The sequence below is a fragment of the Cheilinus undulatus genome, linkage group 9 (genome assembly GCF_018320785.1).
Source record: "Cheilinus undulatus linkage group 9, ASM1832078v1, whole genome shotgun sequence".
Classification (NCBI taxonomy): Eukaryota; Metazoa; Chordata; class Actinopteri; order Labriformes; family Labridae; genus Cheilinus; species Cheilinus undulatus.
In genome coordinates this window covers 26118563-26138298 of record NC_054873.1, presented here as the reverse complement: position 1 = coordinate 26138298, position 19736 = coordinate 26118563, and the positions used below count along the sequence as shown (strand labels likewise).

At 39.6% G+C, this 19736-nt stretch overlaps 1 protein-coding gene across 1 annotated transcript in view; it reads left to right on the top strand.

Annotated features, from left to right (window-relative positions):
• Positions 1-19736, top strand: part of LOC121515230 (DENN domain-containing protein 5B-like) — a 29237-nt gene that overhangs the window by 563 nt on the left and 8938 nt on the right. The window contains exons 2-11 of the mRNA XM_041795892.1: positions 7678-7787; positions 10850-11564; positions 12163-12350; positions 13482-13982; positions 14130-14361; positions 16575-16725; positions 18894-18984; positions 19063-19182; positions 19281-19433; positions 19626-19704. Coding sequence (XP_041651826.1) covers positions 7678-7787; positions 10850-11564; positions 12163-12350; positions 13482-13982; positions 14130-14361; positions 16575-16725; positions 18894-18984; positions 19063-19182; positions 19281-19433; positions 19626-19704 — 2340 coding nt within the window. The remainder of the gene's footprint in view (positions 1-7677; positions 7788-10849; positions 11565-12162; positions 12351-13481; positions 13983-14129; positions 14362-16574; positions 16726-18893; positions 18985-19062; positions 19183-19280; positions 19434-19625; positions 19705-19736) is intronic.

The window sequence follows — 19736 nt, the reverse complement described above, 5'->3', positions numbered from 1 at the left end:
TGTTCATATGGGTCAGTTATGTCAGATTAGTTTTTGTGTGTGTGTGATTTGTGTTATTTCAATGCATCCGTAAATATCGGCAACACTGTTAAAGACGGGACATAATCGTGCAAAATGAAAAACAGTGAAGAGAATGACCCTTTCCATAAGATTTAATTGAATCTAAATTAATAATTAAACCACATGACCCCATCCTCTTGTCCCTTTGTGTGATCTCCACTCTGGGAAAACATTGCACCTCCTCTCTTTGTGTTTTCATCATATTTTTAGTCTGACAGCACTGACACTACAGCTCTGTTGAGTTTTTCCTGCAAGTCATCCACCCATGCACCAGGATGAAGAAATATAGCGAAGAAAGGATTTAATAGAAAGATGACAACAGCCTCCAGTCCTGCCCAAAAAAAACTGGAGTACAGATGGAGCATCCAGGCAGGCGGTAGTGGTTCATGGATAACACAGGAGCTCCCAGATTACACTCTTCTGTAAATCTGAAAGCAGTGATAATCTGCTGCTGCTGCTATATCATGCCCACACTGTGAAAAAAACACAGATGGATCCTTTGTTTTGCTGGAGCTAAACATATTTTCCCACCATAAGTACAGGAGAGATAGAGAAATGAGATGTTGGTGCCACGGTGACATCAGCTGCAGTGATGCTGCGCATGATGGTTTATTAGTGGAAGTTAAAAATGAGGTATCAGGTGGTGTAAGCTTCCTCTTTGAGGTGTTGACATGTTTCTGGGTGAAGTGAGGACAGATTTCACCCTTGGGCTCTCCATTACGTGTGCACGTGTTTTTGCTTTGCATAAGCATCACTCGCTGTGGGGAAAAAGAACTGTAAAGGCAGCTTCAGCATCACTTCTGGCTGTGAATTGTAGTCGTCCCACCCTGCATTCTTCTGTATTTTGTTGAAGAAACGTAGCACATGTGGAGCAGATCCTCGGAGAGGCTGAAGCAAAACCCTGCCTTGTGTTTTTTCCTCCCTCAGCTGAAGGATGTTTTAGTTAATAGCAAATCTGACTGTATCATGATGGAAAGGGTAGCCAGGCTGCAGATTATTTAGTGCTCACTCTCTAACCATTGGGGACTCTGATAGCTGGCTCCCTGCAGCGATGACAGCGCTGCTACTGGCGAGTATATCTGAGCTCCAGCAATCTGCTTATGTAACAGCAGGTCGTCTCTGCAGCAGGGGGCTCTGCTCCTTTCAAGGGATTCCATTCTCGTCATACATATTCCTTACACTGCAGCATAGCCAGGGATGTTTACTCTTTAATACACATGCAGTAGCAGGAGTTTGGATGTGAGAACTGATGCAGTATCTCTGCCTGTGTCTGTGTGTGTAATTAGTGAATGCCTACAGAGAAACAATCTGCTCTTGTTGGCTTCTCAATAGATGCCCCTGTGTGTTTTCTGCAGCCTAATCAAATTTCACATGACGTTGTCTGTTGGCACACTGGACGCCAGTTCAGGCCTGGTGACTGGGGAGGGGGGTGACATCAGCAGAGGGCAAGAACTCCCTGACCGAACATTTGAGAGCTGCTTTGTAGCGCTGAACAGACAGCACCGAGATGTTTTGCACGTGTCTTGTTAACAAAAGAAATTCCAGTCTGTCTTATTTTATTTTTAGGCCCCGCCACATTTACTTTTATCCTTTTTATTTTAAGCTCAGAACTATGTCTGAGTCTCAGGCTGAGACACAAAGGAAAATGTGTCATTTTTCTTGATTTATCTCAAGTGGAAGGACAAATCTGTGATGTAAAGAAGAATTGATTTAAACTGTTTGAGCTAAAAAGGAAAAACTCCTCATCAGTCAGTGCCAGCAGCCATTTGCTGCCATTTTAATCTCTCCCCAGTGTTTGTATTTGCCCTCATTGACTCCAGTAATGATATGATGTATGGGAGGGAGGGAGTTATTCTGTTGGTGAAGATGACGGATGCCCATCTTTAAGAGTGCTCAATCACTTCTCATTAAATGAGCCTGCTTCAGACATGGGGAGCAGTTCAGGGTGCTAAATGTCCGTGATTAATGTTAAAACGTGGGGATGACTGTCAAAGTCAAAATGTCCTCTAAAAGACTGACAATATTGGCAGTCAAGTGGCTGTACTGAGGATTAGAGCTGAATCAATAGTAGATAGCATTATTTTTTAATACTTTTTATTTTATAATTTTGAAAAGAAAAATAAATCTGTACATCTGATCATAAGCGCACATTTACACAAATAAATAGAATAAGAAATTATATTCCCACTGATTAACATATATATGCACAAATAGCATTATCATACATATGTATAAATATTTGTCCAAATTCATCCAAATGTAAAATAAGCAAGAAATGTAAAACCACAGAGGCCCTGAATAAAGATGCATCTAGATGCTTTGTTTACTCAGTGTTCCACTGATAACAATTGAATTTACGTTGTTTTAGTTCCCTTTATACAAGATTAATTTGTCAGATTATCTCTGTTTTCTCATTTTAAATTAACTGTTTATTTAGAAAATTGAACAATACTCCAGTCATAGTAGCAGGCTCACCCATGTCATTCCATGCCAATATTCACACTGATGAGGCGCATTAGGCTTATTTCTATTTGTTTTGTGCTTTTGTAACACCAGGGATATGAGATAAACAAGCCAAGACAAAACAACAGGTTTCCATGTCATCATGAGGAAATAGAATATAAGGATGCTTGTCCTTCAGTGCAAAACGTGATGTCATGTAACTTTATATCCTCCTTCTATTATTGGAGGCCTGTCTGTCTCGATTTGCATACAACACTGATGCACCAATTGTCCTTGATACTTTTCAGGAGACTACTTTGGTGGACTGGTTCGAAAATGGTGCCATAAAAAATCATAAATACGTACAGATTTTCAAACAGATTTAAAATTGTCGTGCCTTTCAATTTCCTCTTACCCAATGCGTGCCCTGATCTCTGACGTGCTGGCGTATGGTGATCATATTGCATCACTTCCTGTTTGTACAGTTGCTTTGTTGCTGTGTTTTTCATTGCGTCAATCAAGGTAAAGTTAAATTATCACTTTCACTGTGAAGCAGCTACGTTCTTTGCCTCCCTTTCCTCTTTAACTACAAGTTAGCCTTGCCTAGCTTAGCTTCAGCTTAGCACCTCTGCTTCTCTCTCTGCCTCTCTCTCTTGTCCTGTGTGCCAGATGTTTACTTTTACCCTGTCCTCCTTTACTGATAATGGTACTTGTTAAATCAAACTGAGTATCTTTTGGCTGTTTTACAGCTGATCAGGTTAAACAAGCAGTTTGAAAGGATCATCTTTGGTTTCTGTTAAGTGTGTTGGACATTTTCACAGTTTCTTCATGATTTGGGCCAAATAATTCATGTCGATTTCCATAAGAATTGTATTCAGTTTTTGGACCTTGCGCTGAATCATTTTTATTGATAATATATATTAATGGAAAATTGAGATCTTGTAAAATTAAAATCTACATTTTCTCTTGAGCATCCTCAGCTTAACCCCTTGGGTCAATCAAACATGATTAGGCCCATGCTATTATGTTTGATGAATGACTCTGTCGCCTGTGTGGGGAAAAGGGTGTTTTCAAATAACAAAGATAAATTTTGTACTTAATATCCATACTCATTTACTTTTGTATATCGTTATTAATATAAATAAGAGACAAGGTTTGGTGTGAAAACAAAGATCTGTAATTTCAGCGCTCAGCCCCTCTCTGTTTCTATAAAAAAAAAAAACTTCTTGTTTGCAGCTAGTTTGAAGACATCACATTTTATTCAGCATTTGTATTTCACTCATGGTTTCCACTGTGTGTTAGTGAGGAGTGTAAAGAGGAAGCGTGATAATTACAGCCTCTCTGAAACAGGCATTCAAGCCTCTCTGAAGCAGGCGTTTAAGCACTGAAACAAACCTCCCTCCTAATCCGCACTGTTAACAACCACACTGTGCAGACTCTTTGATGGGAATTAATGTTAAAGGAGTGTGGCTTTTAAATGGGTCAGCTGGAGAAACACAAAGTGACGTAGCTTTGATTAGCCCTGCCAAGATGGCTATCTTGAAGACCAAAGCAGAAATTGCTACCATGGCAACTAGGTGTCCGTTAACAAGGCTGCATTCTGCCTCTCAGCACTGACACCAATTTGTACCAGTAGCAGAGAACATTGACTCCCCCTCTCTCCTCCATTAGCTGTCTCCCACCTACCAGGGTGAGTCATTTCAACTTGAAGTGGCGTTCTTCCTTTCTCACTATGCCTGTGGCACAGCTTCTTCTGTGCGTCATCTCCTAGGTGAGGTGAATGAGCTCATCAACAGAGCGTAGCTGTGCTCTCCAGCTTGAGTTTGCCATGATATGACACTTTACAGAAACCTTTTTAAAGAGTCTTATGTTTGAGCATGGAAACAGACCAGAGTTTGTCCAACCGCCAACTTCTTCTCTGGAAAAATCTCTAATTTGATTCAGCATTGAGGTATACTTTATACCAGCATGACACTGATTAGACACAGCAGATAAGCATTTGCTGCTGTATCTGTTCATGCCACATTCTATGCCAATTGCAATTGTTTATTAACAGGGCCAAAATAACAATGTTAAACCAGTGCATCAGCGCGTCCCTAAAAGGAACAGATTTTATGCATACAAGCAGTGGTCTTTTTTGCAGCATGCTTACTTTTAACTTTTATATAGATACCTTGTTAAAATATCTGCAGCACTCTAGTGCTTAAACTGCTGTACATGAAGAATTTTGCTTAGAAGCTTTAAGAGTAAATTAAAGTTAATTGGAAGTCTTGAACATCTCTTGATTTATCCCAATTTATATCAAGTTTGACCCCAAATATTCAATGATATGGTCAGAAGAGCCTTATTTGACTGCCAATCTCATAATCAAACACCTGCCCCTGATACAAGCATTTGTCCATTCCAGCTGTATAGGGATGCTCATATTCTAATGTTATATAGATTTGTCTGTTTTCTTTAAATAAATCAAAACTTACGGCCTATCTCGGTTCAAATATCAGCTCATTATTACTTGTGTATGCAATTTTGAAACTTAAATACTAACTTATGTGCTTCAGTCAGTCTTCTTTGCTACATGAAATATCAGGCAATTAAACTAAATTATAATAGCTATTATGTCTTCATGCAGTTACTTTATTTATTCTGTAATTGATCTGCATGTTAACCTTGCAAAGCAGATGGATACGCCCGTTTTCTTGTTTTTCACTGGCGAATCCATCTTGCAAAGCTCCCATCTGAACCGTTTGGGCCCGGTTAGAAAGTGACAGGGCCAATCAGCGACCAGGGGCAGTTCTTTCAGGCGCGGCAGAGTTGTGACGTTAACAAGCAGCAGCAAGAGGCCGGTGCAATTATGGCGGAAGAGATTAGCGTGAATGCTGCTAAAGCACCAGTTTTATCAGAACATGATGACATTTCTGTGTTAAAAGAATAACAAAGAACAGCAGTGAACTCCATTAAAGAACGACAAAAGTCAAGTACTTACATGTCTGTAGTCACCATGTTTCGTGTTATTCCTCTGTAGCTGTGCACACACAGCTTGATAGCGGCTACGTCACATGTTTTGTTGCTCTGATTGGCCCATAAAGATGTGACAGACAGAATGTTCATCCAATCACACTCCGAGTTTTTTCAAATCCTCTGCCTTTTCCCACACATTTCCTATGGAAGCTTTCCCAGATGGATGTGTGAAACAAATGCATTTGGCATGTCAGGTTATGTGCATGTCAGGGTTTAAAAAATATTTGTTCTGTGTTAATGTGAAGGAAACCCTTAACTTGGGATGTTTATTCCACACATAGTCTCAGAATTAAAGAGATTGAAATCCCAGGCATATGTAAGCCTGTTTTTTATGTAGACCTTTATTTTGCAATGATGCAGTGGTAATATACAGCCTTTTTTTTATGACTGGTTGAGAGTGGACCAGGATTGATGCCAGCCACAAACATTTTTTTCCAGCCACTCTATTACAACAAGCACCATTATCAGATGATATATATATACAATAAGGCTTATTGCATTTGAAGTGTAGGCTTTTTAATAAGAGATAGTTGGTGCATAAATCACCTAATCTGTCACTCATTTTAAACCTGGTTTTTTGACCAATTTGTGCTCTATGTAACCAAGCAAACATTTGCTGGGCTTCCTAAGGGGACACTGCCTATACAATTTACATGCATTTTATTACATTAAGATTGTCAGACTTGCTAGAATTTAATGTGTTTAACTCAATTTCTGCAGTCTCACGCCAGAATTCTGGCTTTTTTTAACAACGGTAGGAATAAGGGATAAGCAGAAAAAAGGGGTTTAATTTATGCCGTGTACTGTGACACAATCACTCTGTTAGCTTAGGCTGCTTATTTACCAATAGGCTGGGGAAATTCACCCAACACAGCTCAAAAGTACATGCAGGCTGGTGGCAGGTACCAATTTCCCATCATAGTGGACCCCTATATGTCAGCTATGAGTCTTCTGTATTGTAAATGGACATGTTCAATATGGTTATTAGCTCACCATAATGAAGCTTATTAATAATGATGGGTCTTATTTCCTATTTTGCAGATGAAGATATGAATCAATGAGTACATAAAAGTAAAATGGTGTTGGAATGTCAGTCACCTATTTGTAAAATCTAACATGTAAGATTGGACTATGTCATCTTAAGATAGGACGCACCAACTTCATATCGTTATCACAATATTAAACAATATTGTTGCTATTATATATTGTTCTTCTATTATGCAGACCTTGCTCAAACTTGCATGCCAAACATCCATATCCCTTCATTTTCACATCTATACTGTGAAGATAGCCCTTACCAAGCTTTAATAACATCATAGGACATAAAATACAGGACTCTGTAACCGCAGTGGTGGCCAAAGGTCAAGGTTTGCAGTGTAGACCGACAGTTTTTGTCTGTTTTGTTCATGTCATGCAGTGCAATCAGCACAATCTGAACATTCAGTCCAACTGTACTGCTCAAGGACACCCCTAACAAAGATGGTGAACAATGAAAGTTCTTCATTCACTGCTGACAGTCGACTGCAAACACAATGACAATCACAGTTTATTACTATGTCTTGTGTCCAAGCTTCTTCAGCACACAGGCAGCATTCTGAATGTAACAGAAGCTGGAAGCTGACACATGCTGCAGAAACTGAACATAGGAGAAACTCGAGCCTGACAGAGCCATGCATCAAATCCCTGCATTATAAGAACAGGAATATGGAGTTAAGATTTCTTTGTATCCGGTGCAAATTCAGCCCTTTCATATATGCAGGCAGCTGTTATAAAGAAATCTCTCGTATTTTATCCTCTTGATGGATGAAGAAGCAGCATGTTTTCATTCTTGCATGCGTACAACGTTTCGTGCTGCAGTGTGTCAGGGATGAGGGGTGCTTTGCTGCGTTTCCAGTCTATCTCTATGCTAATGAGGTGAGTTACATAACTTTTGGAAGGGTTTTTCGCCCTTTCTCTGCAGAATTGGTTGCACCGTCGACAACAGATGAACAAGTTCATCCTGTCCTATCTGATCTGTTTTATACATCAAAGCTGGTGTCATTAATTCCCTTTTTTTGCTTTCTCAGAAATTCTGACTCAGCAGAAATGAAGGTCAGAGATCAGCCTTTGCTGATGCAATAGCGTCCTAAGCATCTCTCCTCTGTGTCTGTCTTTCAGGCGAAGGCTTTGAGCAGAGCCCCATTCGACGGTTCTTCAAGTCAAAGGTTCTGGTACACTACCCAGAAAACACTGACAGAAACCCCTTCAATAAAGATGCCGTCAACATGGTGAGACCCTGAAAACATTACAATTAAACTGCTCTTGTTCTACGTGTGTCTATTTTTTCTCATTACAGTGGTGTGAGAACTATATGCTCCCTGTATGTGCCATAGTTATTGTTACAAAAACAAAGGAAGAACACAATAATAGAAGCAGCTTGAGAAAAACAGTAGTTTGAATCATGTGTTTTTGCTTGTGTGCTGCGGCTCACTGAATATGGTGCTTTCTTCTTTTTTGGTATAAACACATAGAACATGTTTATTATTCTCTGCTCGAAATGTAGGTCAGGATGATGAAAGCATCGGCCTCAAGAGAAGTATCAGCAGTCAGATGGAAATGAATAAATCTCAATATCATGCTCGCTTTTAAAATGTGTTGTGAAAAGCCTCCCAGTAGTTGCTAGGATTTAGATTTATACACCTTTAGATTGGAACTTACTACATTATTGTAGCCATAGAATTTATTTCATCTCTCCAGACAGGCAAAAAAAACACTTCAAAAATCAACAGCACAGCATCAACACAAACAACAACACATAGAATATCACTCAAGCACAGACTTATAATTTCAGATGTCTTCCAGTTGAAAAAATTTCTAAATGATAGCTCAGAATAACCACTCAAAAACTACTCCCTTCTTTTGGCTACAACCAATTTTCTTCCTTTACCTGCAGAAACTTCTTTTAAGAATTCATTTAGTTTATACCACTTCACTGTCATTTACTCAAAACATTGTTTTTTTATCAGTCCTCCATACTAATAAAGGAATACAAGAAAGGAAATAAAAAAGATGTGACTGAGAAATCACATAATCCCAAATGTCTGTTAGAGGGTAGGAAGTTGGGGATAGCTGTTAGAACTGAATGGGAACAGAGGAAAGCTAGTACTTAACAGCTCTAAATGGACCTGTATGCTGCAATTATCATCAGAAAATTTCTACATACATTAAATACAATCCTTACACTTTTTAAAACTGATTTTTACCACTATTTAATTGATTTATCTGGTGTGTAGGAGATCAGTATCACACATTTCTCAGTCCTTTAGACCAGATGTTTCCAAACTTTTTTCAACCATGGCACACCTGAGATCAAGTCAAAAGCTTACGGCATACCATAACTATTTCCATGCAAAATAGCCTCTTTAATTCTTGTTGAGTCAGGAACCCTCTTGTCACACATTTCACCATGTTGTTACGTAATGGATCTACAGTTTTACTTGGCAGAGAAGAGTTTGCACAAAAGATGCTCCCTGGGTTAGTTGCATAGCATGCTTTGAATTTCCAGGGAGCGCATGGCTAGAAACACCCAAACGGATGGATACATTTATGACAATGCATACTGAATACAATAAAAATTAATTCAAAAGCATTCAAACCATTGTAGCATTAATCTGAATATGAGGGTGCAACAAGCTTTATGCTATAGAGGAGGAGGCTGGGGTGGAGGAGGTTAGGCTATGCCAGCAGCAGCAGCAGCGTGGTGCATCTGCATTAATGGAAGCAGGGGTTAGTGAGAATTACGCCATATTTGAATGCACTGCTATGTCAAGAGAAAGAGCTGTGAATGGCTGTGGGAGCTGATAATTGGGATCAGCTAGCCACCAGCTGATCCCTTAGTGTGGCTGTATGACTACTGTTCCCTGCATAAACTAACACTAGGCTTAACTTATTTTATCTTCAGTCATTGTACAATTAAATTGATGATGCATTGTTATACAAATTCCAAAGACACACCTAGACTTGCCTCAAGGCACACCAGTGTGCCTTGCCACACCGTTTGAGAACCACTGCTTTAGATCTCCTAGCCTTGTCTAGCCAGATGAGACAGCCAGACATAGCCAGACATAAGAAAATCCTAATTTTGTCACAAAGATGCTTTTGATTGAAATGGTGATAAACTATCAACTGAATAAACTTTGTGGGTTAAGTGATCAAATAAATGTGCTGTTCACAAATGAGCCTGTGCTACGAAATGGCTCTTTAATGTGAGCCACTGTATCTAGCTTTCATTTGAGTGCCAGTTTCCTTTTCTATATCGTCTGTTTTTATTAAATCCACATTTGAAAAGACAAACTGCTACCAAATGAAGAGCCATGTGGGAACCAAACAACCAGCTCTGCTGAGCTGAGCCAAATGATCTTGATCTCTTAAAAGTGATGGATTTACCGTTTTAACCAGCAAGACTGGAGTTTGGTGAGACAGGCATCAGCTGAAAAAAACACGGCTAAGATCAGAGTTTAATGAGCTAAATCATATCAAAACTGTACTGAGCCAAACCGGACCACTTTGTGGAAATGGACCATAAACGAGCATTATGGATGGATGGATGGATGGATGGATGGATAGATAGATAGATAGATAGATAGATAGATAGATAGATAGATAGATAGATAGATAGATAGATAGATAGATAGATAGATAGATAGATAGATAGATAGATAGATAGATAGATAGATAGATAGTTTACTGTCATTGCATTGTAGAAACACAACGAAATTATGTTTGGCATGCGGTCTATGGTTTTCCAGATGGATGTGTGAAACAAATCCATCTGGCGTGCCAGGTTAGATCTCAGTGTTTTCACTTTACAGGGTCTTTAAACCAAGCATCAGCATAGGGGAGACTAAGGGACAGCTCTTGCCGTGGTTGTTGCTGTCACACAGACTAGTTAAGGTATCTCACAAACTGGTGATCTACTGGTTTTTTAATGTACAGCCATCTATAGGGTTTACAGAGAATGGTCTAAAAGGGATAACATCCAGTGAGGGGCAGCTCTCCAGGCCAAAATGCATACTCAAGGACAGGTCAGTTTTGAATATCATTGCTGTGAAATAAACGTTATGCTGCAAGAATTGTTGTTTTAAACTTATAATGTGTGGTGGCTTTTGTGGTTGGATTTACATTTTTGCATTCAGGCTATAGTTTGGTATAAGATAAAACGGGAGAGTTTCAGAACTCACTTTAATATGTTTTATAGTCATTATTTGGGTCATCATTTGTGAAAGCATCTAACATGGCTTGTACTTATGTTTTTCCTTCCTCTCTTTCTTCTTTCTCACATTTTCCTCAGCTCTGTATGCCAAGGGGTCTCTCCTTCCGTACACAAGCTGACCGCCTTGATCCTCAGTTTCACTCCTTCACCATGTCCTTGGATGATGGCACGCGAACCTACGGCTTCGTCCACACCTTCTATGAGGAGGTGACCAGTGCTCAGATCATCACAGCCATGCAGACTCTCTACCAGATGCACCACGTGGAGCACCACTCTGCTTCATCAGCCTCCTCTCCTTCGTCTTCATCTTCGTCTGCCTCCTCCCCCTCCACCTCCAGCATGGACTCACTCGCGAGCAGCTTAGATGAGTCAGACGCCGAGTCTCTGGCTGGGTTGTCCTCTTGTCTCGGTTGCGCGGGCTCCTTCAATCCAGCCCGGGATACCCTGTACGTGTCCAAAGCCCTCTGCCTCCTCACACCGCTCCCCTTCCTCCAAGCCTCCCGGCAATTTCTGTCTCAGCTGCACCAGGCTGTGACATCACAAACTGCCCCGCCTCTTCCTCTAGAGAGCTACATCCATAACATCCTGTACGAGGTGCCACTGCCTCCACCCGGCAGGTCGTTGAGGTTCCACGGGGTGCAGGGACCTATTCTGTGCCAGCGGCCCGGGCCGGGTGAGCTTCCTCTGGGGGAGTATCCTCTTGGGGAGGCGTTCTCCCTGCTGGGTGTGGACAACATGGTGCAACTACTCACATGTGCGCTTCTCGAGACACAAGTCCTGCTTTACTCTGAAGGTATGTGTTTGATTTGTATATTTAGACTAGAAACCATAGTATGCTGCAAACATTTGCTTATTGGATGAATGCAAATAAAGTCATAGCCACGGTTAGCAAAACAATATGGAGAAATGGATGTCTTAAAGAGGATCAATTTATGAAAATCTTTACGTTATAACATGTCAATCCCATACTCCTCATTCTATTTGAAGAGAAACTGAAACAAAATTTTCCTTTTGCAGAATTAAGAAGCTTCCATAGAAACACAGTTCAGTAGAAAGTCAATAAAAAAGGGCTATATATATTTGAAAAGCTATAAACTCTCACAACTTAGATGACAGGAACTCCTAAATGTAACTCACAGCATGATCAGGACTGATGGGACTGATTTTAAAAGCAGCAGTGAAACTGGCACTAACTTAATGAGTATTTAACATCCACCATCATTAATTTGTGCTGTTCCCTGAAGCCTGTAAACAAGAGTATAAATAAAATAGATCCGTAAGAGCCTGGTGTAACAGCTTCATTAACATACTGTTAACAGGATAATAATTCCCCTCCTGGTTGATCACAGGTGTTTCATCCATGCTGATGTCCTCGCTTTCTCTCTCCTCAGACTACCAGCGTTTGATGACGGTGGCAGAGGGCATCACCACGCTGCTTTTCCCGTTCCAGTGGCAACACATCTACCTGCCTATCGTTTCCACACCGCTACATCACCTCCTGGATGCTCCTGTGCCATTCCTCATGGGTATCCATCGCAGAATGGGGGCTCAGCGATCCTCCCTCCACCTACCACACGAGGTAGAGACATAAAGATATAAAATGTGTAAATATTATTTCTTGTGCCAGTCAAGAGATAGGAAAAAAAAATCACAAAAAAGGATTAAAACGTGTTTCCAAATTGAGCTCTCCCTAAAGCTCTCATAGCCATTTGCTGATCCGCTCTGTGCTGAGCTGCATGCGTGACAGTTTTGGCCTCTCCCTCCAGCCTGTCGAGACGATATTTCCTCTAAGCACCCCCCTCTCTTATGAATCCTGTCCTGAACCGAAGATCACTTTATGCTGCATGAATGTCTCACTGAAGCCTCTTTGAAGTCGCTCTGGCCCAGAAAAGGCAGTTGAAAGAGAACTGGGAAAGATGAAAGCCTAAATGCAGAGTGTGAAGGACGCAGAAAAAAACGGTACTTAATAAATAATCAACACCAATTAGGAATCTTCATTTATTTCTAAAGCTTTGTGATTGTGAGTCTCTTTAGTAGTTTGCATACACTTTTAAGATTTGGTTGGAACTGTTTTGTTTTGGGTTTTTTTTTCGTTTTTTTTTTAATTAAAATAAATAAACAAACACTTAAATGGTCCCATATGCAGAGGAAAAACTTTAAAATATACCCTCTCTGATTGAAAGAGATGTTCATTGGCTAAGAAGGCCAACTGGGTAGATGTAGCTGCACAGTGTGAGACGAGGTCTGCAACTCTGCTTTCCAACTCCTCTCAGAGCTTCCCCTGAGGCTGCAAACTGACTGCTTGAGGTCGCTGTTGAAGGTCACGCTGCTGCTGACAGCGCTGTGCTGCATCGCTGCTTACTGAAGCACTATTTATAAATCCTTCTCACAGTTCTGTAACCAGTTGCTCAGCGGCTTTACAGGCACAGTTTCAGCACAGGTTTCTGATGTGTGAAAGCCAGATATGCAGGTTTCCACAGTGTCCCTTGTTCCTGTGATAACAGTAATCGTATAATCCTTCACATGCTAATATCCATTGAGGGCTTATCATGGTGAAACACCAAGAATCTATTAATGGAGTTTAAATCTTCATCTCCAATCTTAATTGGATATTAAAGCTCAGGCACTTTGTCTTCAAATGATGAATATAAGTCAGTGCAGAGAGATATCTCAAACCTGCTGAAAGGTGCTGTTTTATGTTTTCAAACAGGCCAACTTGTGCTTTGTGGACATTGATAACCACTGCGTCGAGGCCCCCGAGGATCTTCCCACATTCCCAGATCAGACCGAGCTCATCCAGGAGCTGAGTGAGGTGCTGCTGCGATTTGGACTCCCTCCTCAGGGAGGTGCGATCACCAAACCCACCACCACTACGACCTCCCCTCGCCTGAGCAGCCTGGTGCTGGAGGATCTGATGGAGGACAGGAGGAACGGGAATCTCGGAGGTGAGGAGCTGGCTGTGCTGGAGAGGCTTCAGGCTCTGGCGCAGAGGTGTGGAGGAGATAAGATGTCAGATGGAGGGAAGACTCTTGGACACGTGTTTGAGGAAGAAGAGGAGCTTAGGAACGCAAAGCTGAACATTCAGCTGAGGGAGGTGTTTTCTGGACGTTTTGCTGCCATGTTAGGCAGGTACGATGAGTTTGTCATCCACAGTGCTCTGGATTTGGACTCCTGGTTGAGCAACAGAGAGGGAACTTTCAGTTTTGACAAGGTAATTCAGCACTGACAAGCTATTAAAGTACTGCCAATTATGTCCACATTTATTAGGATTTCCTTTCTGTTTTTAAAAAATGTTGTCATAAAAGAAACTTCCGATCCATCGTTGTGCTAAGTGTGTTTGTCGTTCCTCCTCTTTCAGGGTTCCTTCCTCTCAGTCCAGCCTGCAGCCCACTTACACTTCCTGTCTCGTTTCCTGGAGACATCCATGTTTTCCTCTTTTGTGGATGGGAAGGTGATATCTCGCTGGGCAGACAGAGAGCCACTGCAGCAGCTGTTTGACAGCCGTCTGGAGAGAGAACGACTGTATGACACAGATGAAGAAGACCCCCGTAACTGTCGCTACAGGAAATGCACCTCACTGTTTGAATCAGGTACGATACACCCTGAGGTGCTCATGAACAAAAGCAGATGTTTTGTAATTCATAGTACATGTTGCTGAAAGATGAAGCACAGAGTAAACTGAAAGATACATCTTAAAATGCTAGGAAAACTAGAAAGTGAAAAAGGAGGTTTTTCTTTTTTTCAGAAAATCCAAATTATATTTACCATAATTGATTTACAAACTCAGTAAAAGGGTAAAACATCCAATGGGGTGATTACTTTTTATAGGCACTGTAAATGTTAGCGTAAATATATCACTGATCAGTGTTGATCTAAGTCAGGGGTGTCAAACTCAAGGCCCAGGGGCCAAATCTGGCCCGTGAAACGATTATATCCGTCCCACAAGATCATTTCATATTTGTGTTATAACTGGCCCACCAGTCTGAGGTCTGCAGAGTCCCTCCAGTATAATAATGAAAACTTAAACTTGATTGTTTGAAATATCCTTGTAAAGCCATAAAAATCTAAAAAAGTAAAGTAGAAAGAATCCATAAATAGTCAAGAATGTGGGAAATGAAATGAATTTGTGTTTTTATCTCATATTTTCAATTATGCATCTCAAGATTACGACTCAAACTTATGATTTTAACTTTTCATTTAATACGTTGACCTTTTCAACTCATAATTTGGACTTTATATGTCACATATTTATGTTTTAGATTCCCAGTTTAAAATTTTAAGTCATATTTTGACCTTGTCAACTCCTTACTTTGGCTTTTTTATCCCATATTTTCACTTTTAAGCACATGATTTCAAATTTTTTCTCATACTTTGACATCTTAAATTAATGGATTTTACTTTTTATATCATATTTAGACCTTTAAGACTTCCAGTTTTAAATTTAAGTCACATTTTTAACTTTTCAAGTTATCGTTTTGAATTCTAGCTCATATTTTGACATTTTTAACTCTTAATTTTGGCTTTTTAATCCCATATTTTGACCTATCATACTCACAATTTATAATTTTAAGTCATATTTTGACTTTTAAACTCATGATTTTAAATTTCATCTAATATTCTGACCTTTCAAACTTATGATTTCAACTTTCTCCTCATATATTTGCTCTTAAAAAAACATTATTTTTCTCTTTTTAATATTTTTTTCTGATCTTTTGAACTAATAAGTTGGAATTTTTATCTCAGATTTGAGCATTTACACTTATCATTTTTACCTTTTTGAATTTCCAAATGATTTATCATCAGGGCTGGGTTTTTTTTTTTCATATTTTATTTAAATTTTATTACCGGTGAAAATGAGGTTGACAGTTATGGTTAAATACTGACCCTGTTAGGCTCTCAGGTTAGACCTAAATCCAGAATCCGGCCCCTGCTGTGATTGAGTTTGACACCCTTGATCTAAGTTGTCTTACCACACTAGATGAGTATGAATACAGCTTTGCTAAATTTCCACTGATTTTCACATAATGTAAGTAATATGTGTTTGGTAAAAATCTCCTGGAATAATAAATAAATGTGTTTATTTCAGTGAAAACCAATGATACACCAATAGTTTCTTTTCAGGATTTAGGTTCAGCCAGAAAATAGATTCAACCCACTCTTGGCAGAGTGAACTGCATGGTATGATTAAAGTGGGTGCCAACAGGGAATCTAAAAATCTGTTGCCATCTGTTCTTCTGTTTGGGTTTATTCAGCATGTTGCTCATGCAGCTCAGCTTTCCTGCAAACATCATATTTGTTTCTTTCTCTTTTCTGAAAGCACTAAAGATGTCACTTAAGATCTGCTCAAGAGAATACCATGTACCAGCAGTGAACTATCCAAAAAGCAGTCTGTGGAGACATTTCACAAATTGGAATTGAAATCATATAATCTGATGAATAGTTGAAAGAGAAAGAAGGAAATACAATCTGATAAAGAGGGAGGAGGGGTGCAGCAAGGGACTTAGAGAGGAGTGCCTTAAACAGTATGGTAGGGAATGAGTGGATATTGTGACTTTTTTGTCCTCTAAAACTGTTTCAAAAGCTCCCATATGTAACACCATATGAATACCCATCATGCTTTTGCTTTCCTGGCAATGAAGGAAATATAATTATCACTTAACTTAGACAGCAACAAGACCATGTAAGAGATAACACTGAATGTGCCACACATATCCTGCCTGCAGATGTCTTCATATATGGATAATCTTATCTGCAATATAAAATCCCTGCTTGATCCAAACCATTGCTTCGTTTGTCTCTGCAGCTCAGGCCATTGAGCGGCGGTTGCTGAAGGCAGACCACACAGCCATACACCCCCATCTGCTGGACATGAGGATCGGCCAGGGTCGTCATCAGCCAGGCTACTTCCCCAAGCTGCAGGCGGATGTGCTCGCACAGGGACAAAACTCCAACAAGTGAGCCTTTGTTTCCTGCTGGTAATCTGTGAGAATACATTACAATGGTGATGCTCAGCAATGGGTACTTACAACAGGGGAACAAGGAATAGTTTACAAGGAAAATTAAAGGACGAATGGCTGAAATCTTCTGTAAAAGCAACAAAACTTGTAGTTAAAAACTAAAAGAAATGGGGCACACAGGTGGTCGGGTGGTTTGGCGTGCTGCCCATGTGCACGGGTGGCCCCGGTTCGAATTCAGCCTGTGGCCTTTACCGCATGTTTCTCCCCACTTTCTTCCCTGTTTCTGAGTCTATCCAATGTCCTTCCTCTATTGGAATGAAGGCATGAAAAGGCCCAAAAACAAATCTAGAAAAATAAATAAATAAATAAATAAAAATTAAAGGAAATGTTAGCTCACTTTGAAGAGCGTCCTTACACTATGCTCAGTCCATAACATCCTGGTCTGTCTATTTCCATATTTCCTCTAGTTTCCTTAGTTTCTCTTCAGTTGTCCCATTAAAATAAACTAAACTCCCCCCAAAATATACAGTTAAAATGTAAGCTAATACATAAATTATGAAAAGAGTTCCCTCAAGTACTAGATATGTGTCAAAATGTATATAATTAGCTTGTAGCGATTGATAAGTGGTGAAAGTTGTTGGCTCAAAGTAATGCAAAATATTAAAATGATTAAAACACTAAATAAACTATTGCACATTAGTTGAACATTTATTTGAAATTAGACTTAGTGCTTACTAAAATAAATAATAGTGCTTGCTAAATAAAAATCTTGTCTTTTAATTCCCAGTATTAAATGCTAGTGCTAGAGAAATATTTGATGAAACAGATAAATATATTTTCCCCCTTATTAATCCATACTCAGTACCTAATTATGACAATGTGAAAACAGATTTTTGTATTTTTTTTGCAAATCTTTTAAAGATAAAAAGCATTTCTAGGCAGCATTAAAGTTTATTTTTGTGGATATAGGGGAAAAGTGAATGTAGTCTTTTAGTCTTTGGATCAATGCTCAAAGTGTAGGCTGGGCAGGAACTGTAGGTGGACTGTAAGAAGTCAGTTAGAATAACTACAAATGATATAAATATTTTAAAGAAATGAAATTGTATTTTAAATGTTCATAAAATACAAGTCCAAGAAGTAAGAAAACACTGCCAGAAATGTTTAGTCATGTTACCTTTTATCATTTATTTTTTCTGAACCAATTTCATGGTTTAAATGGTATTGGATTAACTGGTGACACTGCTAAGAAGTCACTCACTTCTTGATTTAAAGAATCCATTAGTGCATTCAGAGACAATAATGCTACAATGAGAGAGTTTGCTGTGCCACAAAGTATGTTAGAGAGTGTTTGAAAAGAGAATATTAAAGTGACTTCCCAAATGCCTTTACCAAAAAAAAAAAAAAATGGTAGTGGCTTATTAAATGTACTTTGTCAGCCCTCAAACACTTTCTAAGTAATGTTAATGCTTTTAATTCTGTTTATAGAATAAATATATAGAGGAAAATACTTTTGACTCTTATGTTACGGTTGTTCAAGGGTTTTAGGTGGGCCCCAGGGGATTTTCAGGTCTTAAAATGGGCTGCAGCAGACTGAAGTTTGGGAAAGGCTGCTTAAGATTAAAAATGCCTTTTAGTTTTAGTATTATTTTAGTCTTTTTTTAGTCCGAAAAAATTTAATCCAGTTTAAGTCAATAGAAAATCCTTGTATTGTAGTCTTTACTCTTAGTTAAGACAATTTTTTAACTGATTTTATTAGTCATATTATAAAATAAACATGAATGTAAATAACTCATATTGATGCACTGTCAATACGTCAATTTTTTAAAATAAACGGAAGAAAATAATGACATATCTTGAATGCTCTCTGCCCAATCTTTCCTTGGGTTTTACAGATTATACGTACAGTAGAGAAATAGTATGGATTTTGAAAATCCAACTGTCCAGCACTGAGATTTTAGTCTCATTTTAGTCCCTAATGAGAACTAAATTTATTTTTGTCAGAGTTTAAAATTATAAATTAGAAAAACACTTATCAACATGGAAAATTTGTAACTGGATCCTTTCATCATTTGTTTTTAGGGCATCTGCCTCCAAAGTATACAAGTACACATGCTTTTAATTCTGAAAACACACTATTTTATCTGCCATGTTTTGTGTGTGATCAGGTGGTCTAGTCGAGTTACGGCTTCACGCAGGACTGACCCCAAGAGATCAGCCGTGTCTGAACACTCAGGAGTGGACAGTGAGCAGAGACAGGTATTAAACACGCGCTCTCACACACAGAGGCTGCATTTAGAGGGCTTGTGTCTGATTTATTCTTCTTGTTTATTTCAGAAGCACACATTTGTGAGGAAAAACCTTCGCCAGTCTAAGCTACTCGACACGTCACCACAGGCCGTCACTCAGACTCACAGAGAGTTTGTGGACGGGCTGCTGAACGAGTGTCGCTTAAAGGTGAGCGCCCCACCCGAAAGATGACGGGATAACTGCCATCACTGATTACCTTAATTATCTTTAACACAACCGCATGTTATTTTGATTTATCTCTTCAGACCAAACGGATGCTGATGGAGAGGATGGGGAAGGAGAGCATTGAACTGTGTCAGGGAGAAGCCAACATCACAGGCCTGCAGGAGAACACACTCATCCACGGTCTGTGTGACCTACTGGAGAGAACCTGGGGCCACGGGCTGCAGCTAAAACAGGTCAGACACACAACACGCAGACACACAACACGCAGACACACAACGCAACATGCCTAACCAGCTCAGATGACCTAAAAAAACATCTGAATCTGTGTTTCCTCATGCAAAAAAAAATCACATCATGCACATGGCGACAGCAAAAGAGCTGAAAAAGAAAGCCTGAATATTAACAAATGTCTTTCTTTTGAACAGGGGAAGTCTGCTCTCTGGTCCCATCTACTCCATTTCCAGGCAGCCCAAGGGAAAACAGAGACACCAGCTGAGTCTCCAGGTCAGAGCACTACCTTCCTGCTTTGCTTTTCG